The 14,634-nt window shown below is 39.9% G+C and overlaps 1 protein-coding gene and 1 long non-coding RNA gene across 4 annotated transcripts in view; one reads left to right on the plus strand and one right to left on the minus strand.

Moving 5' to 3' along the window:
- Nucleotides 1-334: 334 nt before the first annotated feature.
- Nucleotides 335-14,634, minus strand: part of EPB41L4B (erythrocyte membrane protein band 4.1 like 4B) — a 169,903-nt gene continuing 155,603 nt past the window's right edge. For 2 of the 3 annotated variants that reach the window (XM_042048629.1, XM_042048628.1), the window contains exons 23-25: nucleotides 10,675-10,743; nucleotides 6,757-6,920; nucleotides 335-5,157 (exon numbers count right to left, since the gene is read on the minus strand). In XM_042048629.1, coding sequence (XP_041904563.1) covers nucleotides 5,088-5,157; nucleotides 6,757-6,920; nucleotides 10,675-10,743 — 303 coding nt within the window. In that variant the 3' untranslated portion in view covers nucleotides 335-5,087. The remainder of the gene's footprint in view (nucleotides 5,158-6,756; nucleotides 6,921-10,674; nucleotides 10,744-14,634) is intronic. The other variant, XM_042048630.1, reaches the window with a different exon arrangement.
- On the plus strand, nucleotides 6,914-12,064 carry LOC121674355. The gene is made up of 2 exons (XR_006019590.1): nucleotides 6,914-7,196; nucleotides 8,241-12,064. It is a non-coding gene; the product is annotated as an uncharacterized LOC121674355 (long non-coding RNA).

Genomic DNA, 14,634 nt, shown 5'->3' on the forward strand with positions numbered 1-14,634 from the left:
TTGAGCCCTAGATGAAAGCACAAAAACCTGCCAAGTTTTGTGTTTGTCTACCTTGATCCTGCCAGTGTTTTTCTGGCTCTGATATTCAGCAAAGTGTGCCCCACCTAATGACCCCACAAATGATTGGCACCCCACAAAACTGAACTGTAACTTTAAGGTGGAGGAAACCCTCTGGGATTTATGAAGAAATTATCTCTCCATTTTTTCTTTGCATTGCAATTTTTTTTATGATGGTGGATCCACTTTACTAGCAAGCAAATGTTTCCTTCAATTGGCATGTTGCCCCTTGCCTCCTAAATGACTGGTTTGACTACAAATTGCTCAGACTCTGTGATTTATTTTTCATTTCTTTTATTGCAGGCATGAATACAGGAACAGGTAAACAGCTGAGCCGTAAAAGTTTCTCTTTAGGCATGTTTTCAACAAAATGCCATCATACACTGTCTGATGATACACGCTGCTACTCAGATGAAACAAAATGGGAGCAGTCTTGCTTTAAAGCTGCTGCCCACCACTCAATGCTGCAGCTGCCAAAGAAGCCTTCTCCTCCACTTACTCTCTGTCTTCCCTCCTTCTCCACATCATCTACAGCTTCTTTTACGGCACTTAACTTTACAAAACACAGTTGTGAGGCTAATCTTACATGCAATTACAGATCAGTCTCAGTATATTTATTGCAAACTCCTTGAACATCAGGACATTTAAAAAAAAAGAAAAAGAAAAAGAAAGAAAAAATATTCCATTGCATAATTACAAGTTGGGTTTTTGCAGCAAATGAACCAGAAATGTATTCAGAAAAAAAAACCAAAACCAAAGGCTATTTGTAAACAGTTCAAACAAAACATGATGCTGCCTCCAATGAAACATTTCACTGCATTGCCAGCTCTGTTCCAAATGGGCACATAGGAATCCTGTTGCAAGAGAGTGAAGCCACGAACTGAAACTTTGGAGGAGTTAATTTTCAAATTTTGCTCTTCCAGGGTGTATGAAACATGAAAAGTCTGCACACACTGTGGGATCTGAGAGAGGTGTGGAATCTCAACCAACATTTCAAAAGAAAACCTGGTTATTCCTTTTAAAACAAAATAGTGGAAACAGCTGAGCCACACAAAAACAAAGCACAATTGGTTGGCTTCCAAAAGAGACTGCAAAATGAGAAAATATTTAACTCCTTGCATAGCTATTTAAATGGCCAATAAAGTTTGCTGGAATCACCCAAACATGACAACATTGCATTCCGCTGCTTAGAGACTTCACGCTGAAAAGCTGGGATCTGCTGACGGGCTCAGAGCATCACTCGGGGCACTGCGAAAAGCCGCGGCCACCCCTGGTAGGCTCTGCCAGTGTGGCTACAGCAGGAGGTGTTCTCAACCAGCTACTCCCAGATGGAGCACAGCTGTAGCAAAGCCTCTGTGCTTATGTCACTGTAAGTTGTTATCCCAGCTCTCTGCTCTCCCACAAGGGATAAAAGCTGTCCTGATAAAAGGATATTTCTGCTAGTTTATTTACACCTAATGTGCAAGGCTTTCTCTGGCAGAGCTACGCCGATCACAAGTCGTACCTCGAAGCTGAACCCTGGATGATGCAGCTGAGTCAGCAAGGGTTTGCAATGTAGACCCAACCAGAGGGACGGAAAGCAGGATTCATCTCACTTAACTTTAATCAGGATAAAGGTAGACACTTAAGTCAGAGGCACCTCCAGAAGACAGCTCCTTTGATCTCTCATCAGGTGAGAGCTGGGCATTTTCATGTTAGATGAGATGAACCCTTTCCCAGGAGAGCTGAAGAGACAAAATCCTTTCAGCCACCCCTTCCTGTCACCAGTTCTGGAGAACATGCTTCAGAATGCTGTTCAAATGCATTATCTTTACATATGTCAATGTACATGATAATGATAGCCTGTGCTGGGCTTCATGCTGCCACAACTACATATGCAAGCTCATTAAAGCTAGCTCAGATACTTCTGCACTATTATATAGACATACCTTCAGGCAGAGTATCCTTTAACACCTGAAAAGTTAAATTGTAGGGGCAAATCTGGACTATCTGCCTCTCTGCAATATGTTCATGTTGGCATTGTCTTGTTCACAGTAGTTTTGGGTAACAGGTGTCCTAACACTGTAATTCCCAACCAGAGGTGAGGCAGTTTCTTCAGAGGATGTGAAAACTGAGATGCTGAAGCATGGCTGAAGAAGGTTCATAGTAAGAAAGAACAAGGTGATGACATTCCACAGTTAAAAGTTTAGTTTGATATCAGTAAAACAGTTTAAATAAAGCTCCATTAGACTGCAGAATAGGAAACAGTGGCAGCCAGTGGATAAGACACTAAAACAAGACAAGGCAACGTACTTGGAGTTGTTCTGTAGAAAACATCCCACAGAAACTAAGCAGCCACATGAGCCTTTCTCTCTTCTCCTGGTGGGAACCAAAGAAGGAGGAATCTCTGCCCTTCTTCAGCTATCCCAGAGTATGCCTCAGCTATAAAGACTTGGCTGTATAAAGTAACCTTTGTTCACATTTCTTGTTTTCCGGTTCTGACTATTTCAGCTGAAGAAATTTTATACAGTGGGAGCAATAATGATGCACATAAAATAATAAACTAATAGACTGTTTATGGGCCAGAACTTCTGATGAGCTGGTCAGACTCAGGCATTCCGTTTTGCTAAAGCCTTTTTCTTATGTGACCAGACTGACTTAATGTGGGTAACTGGATCTGTTTTGCCCCCAAACCTGAAGGCATATTGGGGGGTTCCTAAAGTTCACTCCATGGCAATCAGTATGACCGAAGGATGCGTTCAGATTTTTTTCTGTTTGTTTTTTTTCCCTTCTTTTCCTTGACAATGACTTTGTGAAACTGTTGCCAGTTCAAACACAATTGGGGGTTACCTAACAGGCAGAAAACCAGATTCAGCTAGAGTCAGCACTGTGCCATTCTCAATCTTACTTTGTTTTGCTCTCCCAAACCAGCATTTCTAGTTACAATTTTCATTTATTCGTTGTTCAGAAGGCTCACTCTCACCTGGACACAGGCAAAATGTGCTGCTGCCTCTCCCTCCCCGATACCTTCTGGGAAGGGGTGAGAAAAGAGTAACAGGATATTGCATTCTTTTGTGTCTGTGCATTTTCCCCTCCTTTCTGATTTCCTCACAGGGATTTAATGTTCCTAACCAATTTTTTATATTGATGGAGTGGGGCATTAAAACATAAGGAATGGAAATGTCCTGGCTCTGCAACTAGAGGGTGGACAGCATACAAGTCATATCTGATTACCCAGAAAAGTCACCGGAATGCTTTTGAATCTACAGTCCAGGTGAGTTTTTGTGGCTCCTTGTGCCCACTGCTCATGTTGAGCCACTTTGGTTAAATTTTGTAATGTGATTTTCTACATAACATTTGTGCTGTGTGTTTTGACCCAATTTATGGCAACCAGAAAGTTTTGGGTTTGGTGGATTTAAATGGGAAGCCTAATGCTAATTTCTTGTCCCAGCAAATATAAGATAGACAAGCCATTTTATACCTTCACATTGCAATCCACAGTCTTACGAAGCTCTCCAGAACTCTCATTTCAGAAAAACAGCAGAAGCTAACTCTGAAGGAAACCCAGTCTCACAGCAATCACTTCCCAGCCTCCACACAAACAAACTGCTTAAGCTGAGATAAAGCCATCGTAATCAGTGCCAAATGGAGGGCAATTTTTTATCTTAATACAAATAAGAGAACATAGTGTACAGAGTAACAGAAAAATATACATCTTCAGCCATACAAAATGCGCAAAAGCTTTCCTGTTGAAAGAGTACCTTGTAGCTGACAGTCAGATGTTGTTAGTTTTCTAGATGACCCTGCACTACTGAACAAGGGGAAACAGAGACTTTTTTTTCCCTAGGAAATAGTTGGTAGCATTACCTGTGTAATTCCCTCCCTGTGGCTGCAGCTCTATTAGTGCTGGACCACCCACCCCACCTCATGCCTGAGAGAGCTCTACTGGATGTAGAGGCTGCTTGGGTGTTGGAGGTGACCAGGATGTATAGCCAGGTGCACCCTCCGCAGGTTTGCCGGGACACATGTGCTGATTAGTAGAGTTAAAAATATGGGTATAGGCACAGCTATGCCATAAACTATCACTGTTCTTGTTCTTTAAAGTGACCAGTCAATTCATGTCAGTCAGGAAGGTGGTTTATTTATCCATGAAGGAAAAAAATTCTCCCTCTGTGAGCTATGTCCACACCGCTGAGGCTCTACAACCTTCAGTGCTGGGGCAGAAGATGTCCGAGTGTGGGCTAGCCTTAAAGCCTAGGCAAACTCGAGAAGGTAAAACTCCACACTTACTTTAAAAAAGTCAGTATCAAGCTAGAAAGTCAGTAGGAAATTACTTTAAACAACGCATTTTTTTTATCCATTAATGGAAATACGGTAAGATTTAGTTGAAGGTTTAGGTCAAGGTGACAAACTCTAGGGAGTACTGGGTGCGTATATCTGTAGGGTGGGGTGTCTCTCCCCCTTGCAGCTATTTATATCTCTGAGTGAAGGTTAAGGTTAGGAATTTAATAAGACAGCCGTTTATTCTGTGGAGACTAACAGTCCTGGGGTTAGGATGTAATAATCATTCTTCTGCTTTAAAAATGGTTCTTTAACAAATAGCAGTAGCTCATTGCAATTTTCAGTTGTACAAAATGACATATTTTCTATGTTACTATCAAAATATTCTGCATAACATTAATTTCTGTGCACTTATTAACATATGTACAGAACAGTGTTTCCCAATAGAAATCAGTATGCTCCTTGCTGATCCTCTTTGCCCTAGATTTACCAAAACCAAACCAGAAATTAATTGTGTTAATAGTATAAAATCTCAGGAGAGATAAAGGATTGAAGGTTTATTTCCCAGCAGCAAATGAATAAAGGAACTCCTTCAAGTTAGTGTCTAGCCGAGACGTGATTTTAACCAACCGTGGTGAATCCAGGCGAGCCAGGAATATCACACATTTTCCCAATGCATTATGTTGAGTACACAGAAGCAGAGGAATGTAAACAGACAGAAGGCACATGAAAGGCCCCAATCCATTCTCCATCTGACGGAAGTGCGAATTTCATAATTCTGTCATCAAGAGTCTTTTCATCATTTTCTCTCTCTCAAGTTCACGCCTCAGAGTCTCAGCACTGTGTAATTAATGCACAAACAGCCAATTATGGGAACAACAATAAGTCTCAGATTTCAATTTAAAATAATTAACATTTTCAAAATACCAAAGGAGGGGAAAAAAAGGTCAGACTCAATTCAGTGAAAAAGCTGATAACTGATGGCTGATTCAAAAACAAGTATCACTTGATATTTCTGAAGAGCAAACAGAGGCAAGAAGAAGGATATAAAAAGATCCACATGGCAAAACAGTTTATAATTTCATCTAACCCCCATTAAAGGCTACTCATTTCAAAGGAAGCTGGACTAGGACTCTAAAAATGGAGCAGCTACAGCAAATGCCATCATGAAAGACTACTGTTACAGCCTTCTGCTCCTTGGTGTGGTCTGATATTGAGGGATATCTATATACATAGATACATAGATATGCTGGATTTACCGCAGTCCTGCACATATCAGGGTGTGGGAATTGGAGCCTGAAGTTCTCACTTTCACCAATTCACTCCAGAGCCCAGAGGCTTTGTAACCCTGGGAATGCCTCGGGTAAGTGATTCAATTTCTGAAACTGTTTACCGTGCTGTTCTGAAAGTTATGTATCTCACACTTGTAACAGAGTTTGGAGATTTAAACTGCATTGCAGAAACCTTGCAGCCCATTTGTGGAGAAGCAGGGGTAGAATCACCCACGTGTGCTTGAGACATCCCACAGAAGCTGAGTTCAGCATTACAGCTTCAGAATTACATTTTTACTGGAATGATAAATTTTTAGATGAGTTAGCAATGTTGAGCAAGTGTGCAGGTGCAATTAACCAACATCTGCAAAAAATAATGAACAACCAAAAATGGGAATTGACTACGAATCCAAAAGTAAAAAAGACTCATTTATTATGATGTCAAAGAAATACTTTTCTCTTCATAAGCCTAAGACTATTTGTGCTCCAGAAATACAGAGTATATCCACTGCTACATTTATATTCAGTAAATTATCAGCTTGGGAAGTTCAGCTTTGATTAAATTATAGAATAAGAAGCCTGCATGCAAAACCAGTAGGATGAAATAATAGAAAACTGAAAAGAGTCTGTCTTTCTGTGGAAAGGTGGTATAGCTTGTTGTTTCTCTGAGAAATTACAAGGCCACTGTAACACATTACTAAAAAAGAAAAAAAAGAAAAAGAAAGAGGTACAAGGAAGAAAACCAATGCCTGTTTTTCATTTGGAAGAACAGACATTTCTCAACCTCAGCTTTTCCCCATGGACATCTAATTTCAAAAAACAAATTGTAACAGCAATTATTAAAACAAAACCTTTGTGGTTCAGACAAAATGACTTGCCTGAGGAAAATCTGCACAACCCTTTCTCTCCAGGCCATTGGCCACAGAAATGGTACACTGCTGGCTACAGTAGTTAATTAAGGTAGGCTTTTTTTAAATCTCAGAGCATGAGAGTATGAGTTACAGGTATTTCTTTACGTAACTCACCTATTCTGAAGTAGTCAAGCAATAATGTTTTGGTATAAGAGAAAATTACACTTTATGGTAATTATGACAGAAAAAGGGAAATCAAGCTGACTCCTTTAATGCAGAGAGCATCATAGTATTTCTGTGGAAGAACTGCACAGTACCTGTCTGCCAGCGAAATGGGCTTATGCGACGTATATACTGTCTGGACTGTTGGAGTCGGAATAGTCTCTGCCAGAGACCTCAGGACAGGTGAGGGAGACACCAGCGTAATCTTAGGAGATGACTGCACCCCACAGCACTGTAATTTGCTGTCTGCAAATTCTGCCTACAAAAAAATAAAAGGATGTAAAAGAAAAGAAAAGAAAGAAAAAATTGTAAATTAGCTGCTGCTGGTCTTGCCATCCTTCACTATCCAATTCATTGCCAAGCACTCGGTAACAGAAACTGAGAATGAGAACAAACGGGAGGCTGTGGCTATAACCTCTCAGTGCAACCTCTGCAGATGCTGGACAGCCACCTCTTTTGATGCCTGGGGGATCAGCCTGATTGCAACATGCGCTGGATGAAATGACACGGCACGTATGGGACTGGCAGCATTCAGGTAAAAAACATAATCAGTTTGGAGAATGACACTTATCATTATTGCATTTTCCCTAAAAGTGATGCAGAATGTTGACAACATGAGATTTCTGGAATATTCTTCAGGAATCTTATACACTTTGCTGGTGGGTCCTCTAACTACTCTGTGTTTTGTTAACAGCTGGGGGTCTGGGTTTTTGGAGTCCAGGTTTTGAAATCTCCGCCCCTTTCCCACATTTGCTAACTGGAACATGCCTCAAGAGAAATATTTTTGCAGTATCCAGTGACAGGCAATGTTAAAGCAATATTGGAAGTGCAGATTTAAGACAAAGATCAAGCAACCATCTCCTGTCTTTCATGTGAGGCATATTAGCACAGCATTATAGCAAAGACTGGGCTACCCTTACAACCAGAGGGGGAGGATCCCTAAAAATCAAACAGCCCTGTCTTGTTTTTTGGCATGGGCTATTTGTCATGCCAAACCACAGCAGCTAGTGCCTGTGGAGCATGTCTGACCCTGACCTGGGAAGAACACAGAGCAACTGCAGTTGTCAGTGTGTCAGGATCATTAGAACATTCTCCTGCTAGTATCAGCTCCATTTCTTCCTTGATGACTTTTTCTTCTGGACCTGGTTCAGAGTCTAAGGCAGGGAGGAAGAAAAATCACCATCATAAGGAAGCAGCTATTTGAAGAGCAACCTTTATTTTTTTGGTCTTAATTATTTCTCAAATTCTGCAAACCTCTGCAAATGATTCAAAAACATAGTTTAAACAGTGGGAAAAATATTTGACCCCAGGAAAGACTGCCTCTGTTAGGCTTGCTTGCTTACTGTCACTTTTTAACATGTCTAAACACATCTGTTATGATCCAAAATAACCTCTTAAGCAAAAGGAATTCCATTGATTCCACAAAATTAGTAAAATGGAAAAATGTAAAATCAACTAAAGAAACTCTCCTGTGTGTAAATAATGGCTAATAGAACCTGTTCAAAATTCTCTGTCATTCAACTTTTAAAACTCAACCTTACAAACTGCCGGGGTGTGAAATCTGGTGTTCCTCATACAGGACCCCTGTGCTCTGAGGACTGCCCGATCTTACTGTATGGCATGAGAAGAAGACATCACTCTGCAGCTGATGTAAATTCTCCCAGCCTCAGTGAAATCAGCAGTGATGACAAACTACACTTGCTGAAGAATTGCCTGGAGTCCCATTGTGTGTTTGCTCTGGATGATTATTTTACAGGAGATATCCAAACAATTTTTTTATTTATATGTCTGATTGCATGGTACACTTAAGCCAAATATTTAACTGGTCTAAACAGATAAAATGTCATTAATTTAAATCTATATGCCTTATGCCTGCCTGAGAATATGGCCATCATGCCTGCCATTTTTCTATGAAATTCAGAGGGTTCCTGGCTTGAAGCTTATATTTAAACATTCCAGGTAACCACATCACCTAATTTTTCATCTGATCAACACAACTGCGTATACACCACCAAATTTGAAGCTGTACATGAAAGGTAAAGCCTTCTAAATATCACTCTCCATATTCCTGCTTAATAACATTTCAATGTTTTCTTCCACAAAAAAAAAAAAAAAAAAAAAAAAAAAAAAAAGGAGGGGGAAGGGGAAGTAAGGAAAAGAAACAAGAAAACAAAATAAAAGAAATCAATTAACAAACATTACCATCTGGGTCTGTGTGTGACTGGAGACCATTCAGAGTTAGATCTCATCAGGATGACCTGAAATGCTTCTGTGGAAAAACACCTCTCTTTGGGCTGGGACAGAGGGCCATGAAACACAGGACCAAATCCCCAAATCCCACCTAACTCTCCTGATAGTTTTCCCATCTCTATGCAGTCCCATTGGCAGCTGCTTGTTTGCCACAGATATTTGTACATAACTCACTAAAAGGAATGTACGGGATCATGTGATGGATCATACATCGTTAGGTTTTTATTGCAATGGTATTTTAAATATTTGTGATCTGGATTTTGCCCTCCACCCTGCCCAGGGAAATGGAAATCTATGGGGAGAAGATAGGATTTCAGAAAGATTAGTTTGAATTTTGCTTTGCTTATTTTCTCCTGACAGAACATAACAAAAATTCAACATTTGAATTTGCCATGAAATAGCCATATTCTGCAATATGGAAATTTCTGTGGTTAAGTATATCAGTATACCTACTCTTTGTATTTCAGAATTCTGACCCCCCAATTATGAAAATATATGTTATACACCCCTCCTAAATTTTGCTTTCATCCTGTCAGAGACAGAAAAATAATGTCTGACTATCAATACTAATTAGTGGGAAAGCTATTTTGGGGGCACATCTTTTTGTTTAGATAAAGGAGGACTGTGAAAGACACAAGCAGTGTAACTGTGGGTTAGCTTTTATCACAACTGTGCTGTCTGGACTTGGCTGACATAATGAAACATTGCTATGGCATTCCTGTGTACTTTCAAATGCCTTTAATTAGAGCTCAACTGTGGCACTTACACAGCTTGGGGATGCTAACTGGTTTTAAAATACCTATTTGGAGAAAAAACACATTTACATAAAAGCCCATGATCAGGTTTATTGTGAAAGAAAAGCCTCTTTCTTTAAATCATTAAATACAGACAGAACCTCCACATGACCCAACAGTGAATTAAGTTACTTATCTTGGATTATATGCCAGATATAGATTGCTGCAACCAGTAAAATTTAAAGTCAAAGTCTGAAATGCTTCATTTTGCAAATGTAACTTAAAAATTGTAAGTCATTTTATATGGGGTTTATAAGCAGAGTGTTTCCTAAAGAGTAGTTAAATGTCATACTTTTTTTGTCATACTTATTACATAATGTCTCTACCACTAAAGCAAGATTTCGATTGTACTTACTTTTTAAATTGTCAGTTTTCTGTTTTTATGTAGTTTACTTCACCAAAATCCCTAAGTCACATCTTCTGTGAAAATTTAACAAGAATGTAGTTCAATATCGGATTCAAGCTCTTAGGTAAACATGAGAGTTTATACAAGGATACCATTGTAGTCACTCACCCACTAACTATAATTCTTTAAAATTCAGATGTAAATTCAATGAAAATCAGGGCCCTCTTTGTGATGGCACAGCAGGTGGTTTCAGGCAGGAGGCCATGCAATTGCTAGACAGAGGACTAAGTCTTCCCATTCCCTTACTGCTCCCTGTAAAGATGTTACGGAGCTTCACAAGTGTCCTCTGCAGTCCTGAGCTGAACAACATTTTGGGACCGACTTCATCAGTGGTGAGCCTTGACCTTTAACTCTTAGTCCTCTGTCTAGTAAGCAGCAATGTCTGAATGCAGGCAACATTTTGTATAATGGAAATATTTAACTGCTTTGTACTCTAATTTCTACTTGGAATTTATCCTTTTTTTTTTTTTTTTTGAGGACTGCTTAGTGCATAGATTTCTGACATTTAAAAAATCAGTTGGAATTGTGTTAAAACACAGTTTTTAGTTGCACGTTCTACTTACAGAAAACTGTGGTACTGTTGTAAAGGGATCGAAAAAAGGATTAGATGTATCAGCAGGGAATGTCTTTATCTTTAAAAAAGATAAAGAAAAAGATGTTACTTTCAGAGCATAAAAATGCAAAAGAAAAAAAAAAGCAGCAAAGCATTGCAACTACAGTGACATATCCAACAAATCAGAGCAGTTCAGCAGTGCTTGGACCAGACCCAAAAAAGACCCCTCCAAAAATGCATACAGAAACCTGATGATGAATAGTCAAAGCATAAATATGAAAACTTGATAAATTAATTTTACCATGTAATTAAATCTGTTGAGCAAATACAGAGCTGGTTGCATACAATATATCTTCTAATTCTGTCACCAGAATTATTATTATTCCTTCCTTCAGCCAGCACTACATTTTAAGATATGCAATATGAAGTGCAGGAGCAAATTTTGTTGTGCAGGAACTTTGTCTAAAGAACTTGTGCTTTAAATATTTTAGAATTCCAAATTCTCACTTACACAGTTGCTGCCAAAGACAAACAATCACACAAGATGGGATCAAAAGGAAATCATATATTAAAAAACCACGGGGACAGCTGTTTGTTTCAGGCAGCTACAAGGCCCTGTGTTGAGAGGAAGGCTGTGGATAAAGGATGACCCTTGGAGGTTTTTTGAAAAGTGCATGGAGACAAAGAGGAGAGAGACCAACACATCCATCTGCCGAGAAGGCTTGGTCCACGAGGATAGTCACTGGTGTGACCAGACCCTGCTGGAAGTCACTTCTGCCTTTACAGTAGTTTCAAACATCAGCTGAAATTAAAAATATATCAAAAGCAGCAACAATCTCTGTCCCACTTCATTGTGAATGCTGTTTCTCATTATTTTCCTTTTTAGAATGCAGACATTATTCATTCATTCGGAGAGGACAAAATAGCAGATAAACATATGAGTTTTGAACTGCACTTCATGCTTTCCCTTTGGAAAATCACATTTTTCACTGTAAAGGTGTGTTTTTCACTTTATTACAGGAACTGCTGTGCATTGGTTTGTTATGCATGTCTCCAATCATAATTTACAAACTACAGCTACACAACTGTTGTTTAATAATAAGGAAAGCTACCCTGAGGGCCCTGAGTCCCTGTAGGCCAAAGAAAAACCTGGAATTATGACATAAAATATAATTAAGTAAATGTACAGTGTTTATTTTGCAAATAAAATAGCAGTAACATAATGGCTTATAAGAGTACCAAGGGAAATTAACAGCTATCTGTGGGCTTGCTTCTGCAAACATGTGGAATTCAGCTTAGCATTAATTGTCAGGCTTCTTACACATGAGGAGTATGGATAGCAAAGATACAGTCAAGCATGTAAATAACTTTTTAACAGAAAAAAGGTGTTTGTAAATCAATTACACAGGCGTAAATGAGCTAACAACTCTGCAAAGGAGAAATTATTTCAAATCACAATTTTCTATGCAAACTTATTAAAGGAAATTTCACAGTCCTTTTACAGTCCTATATTCATGTCTGTTAGCAAAGTGTATTTATGTCTGCTTTATTGCTGATTGAACCTAACTCACTGGACTGACACAATAGCTCCTCACTGGTTTGTTATGTTACATTATACCCAGTGCCAAATCTGGACAGGTGTAGCATGTCTCACTCTTCTGAGAGACAGCACATACCCATGAGCCCAGGCTGACATTCTCAGGTTATGAAGGGTTTATAATACGATGTTACAGTACAAAGTACAAGTGTACTCAGTTACAAACACAATCATTGAGCCAAACACGGATGGGAAGCTGGCTGCTCGTGTGCAGTATGAGTTTGATATCCCACAGCTAAAATCTCTCTAATTTTGCCAGTTAGTCTCATTAAGGAAATGAAACACAGTTAGTGAATGCAGGAAAGAGAAATTATGCAGAATACTTGAGAGTCCACAGGGACTTGGGAGCAGAGGCACATAACAGGAGTCAGCCACTGAGAACAGGCCGCTGTTACTCAAAAAGCACAACAGAGTTTATTGTTTTGGCCTTGATAAGATTGTTGCTGCCAGCTTCCATAGGCAAGGCAGAGAGACAACACTGTTGTTGCCTCTTCAGCATCGGCAAGAAGCTCTCAACTATTAATGGCTTGGCTCTTCAGAGTAGGAAGCTGGTACATCCTCATCCACACAATAGCAGAAAAAAATCCCATATATTCAAGAATATTGTTCAGACAGAGGATATGCAGGATGGGGAGACAGCAGTGTGGAAAGCATCACTTAAAAAATTGGTTTATGTGAAACTTGATTTGGAAATTTCAAAGGTCTTTTCAGTCAGGAATATACTTCACCTACTTTGACCTAACTGTCCTGCATGTTCACCATGACCAGCAGTAGCAGTTGCCAGCACCTGGAAGGGGGAAGAAAACCCTGTGATTCCCACCCCAGCACACAAGGAAAGCAGATGGGTGAGTCTCTTCCTTACCCTTGCACTGCAGTTGAGTATATTGCACGAAGTCAAAAATCTCAGAGCAGCTCAGAAAGCAAAACAACTCCCTGACCAGAACCTAAATGCTATGCCTTCCCCTCACAGCCTCTCTCTCTGCCCTAGTAGGAAGACATATCATACCTTTAAATATCTCCTAACTCACATGGCAGAAGCAGACCTGTAAATTTCCCAGGGTGCTTTCTTCTTCCTGCTGTGACAGCACCAGTTGAAAGATGCCACCTGGAAACTGAGAAAGGAAGAAGGGCAGAGCCAACTCTATCACCTACTTCAAAGCTGCAGTTCCTTCAGCCTCTGGAGACCTTCAGCAGCTTCCAGGGTTTTCCTGGGATGGCACACACGAAGGGAAAAGGAAGGGGGAAGAGGAGATGGGCAGTTCCATGGGCAGATCAGTCTCATGAAGGGGAACTCTAGCTGCTCAGAGAAGTAAAACACAGTAGCTGCCAGTGTGTGGATTGCGTATAGACCAGAGTGAGGTTTGCTGTCTGCTTTGGTATGAAACAAAACAAGTAACATCTTCGAAGTTTACAGCTCGGCACAATTCCTGTCATGGCAGATGGAGCAGCAAGCACATCCACATTGCTTAGATGGGCATTTTCTGGAACAGTCAGGCTCTTCTACAGGACCAAAAGGGACTGACTGGTGTCACAGGGGCTACAAAAATACCATGAGCAGCAAGAGGTTAGAGCTGTGCTCTCCTTAACAGCACAGACAGGCTTTTAAGTACAAAACTTGATTTCAAGCACGCTTGCTCTCTCTGCAGGAGTGCCAACAGTCTTGCTGCCAAAGTCACAGCCATAAAACAACCTTTAAGGCAGCCCCCATGAGTAACTGTCAGGTTGCAGGGGCATGGCATGAAAGGGGAGTGAAGAAGTTTGGCATTCCAGCAGCATCTCACATGCTTGTTGCATAACCTGAAATGCCCCTTGCTTGAAAGGTCAGGGTGCTTTACCACAACAGAATTACTTTGGACAAGCAGCTCCTTGTCTGGAATATTTAGCTTGGCAAGTTGAGAATTTACTAAGCTTAAAAGAACAGTTGACTGTCATAAAAAAAAAAAAAAAAGAAAAAAGAAAAGAATAATAAAGAAGGAATCGGCATAGTCTCAGGAGAAGTCCAATGGTTGAGTAAGCTTTAGGGTGAAAAATCTGAAAATCAGTCAGGTATAACAGTAATACTGATTTTGTGGGAAAACGAGAAAAAATTTATTCCTCTGTGGATAATTTCCTAGCAGTACTCAAAGATTCTTTTTGCATTATTAGCTCTCCATTGGGGTAATATATTTTGGAGGCATCTTTGGCACAACCAGAAAGAATTAACAGCACTGATTTTCCTTGTTTAGATTACGAGGGAGAATAAAGAAGGCTAAAGGAAAAAAAAAAGGACAAATGGACAAGAACCTTCCCCTTTTCTTTACATTTGTGCAAAGAGTTCTTCTGGATGAAATTTAAAATCTCTGTAAAAACAATTGCACTTTCCTGAAACACCTT

Source organism: Corvus kubaryi, unplaced genomic scaffold (genome assembly GCF_017639235.1).
Source record: "Corvus kubaryi isolate FWS band 111438036 unplaced genomic scaffold, C.kubaryi_AGA036_p1.0 68, whole genome shotgun sequence".
In the NCBI taxonomy this organism is placed as follows: Eukaryota; Metazoa; Chordata; class Aves; order Passeriformes; family Corvidae; genus Corvus; species Corvus kubaryi.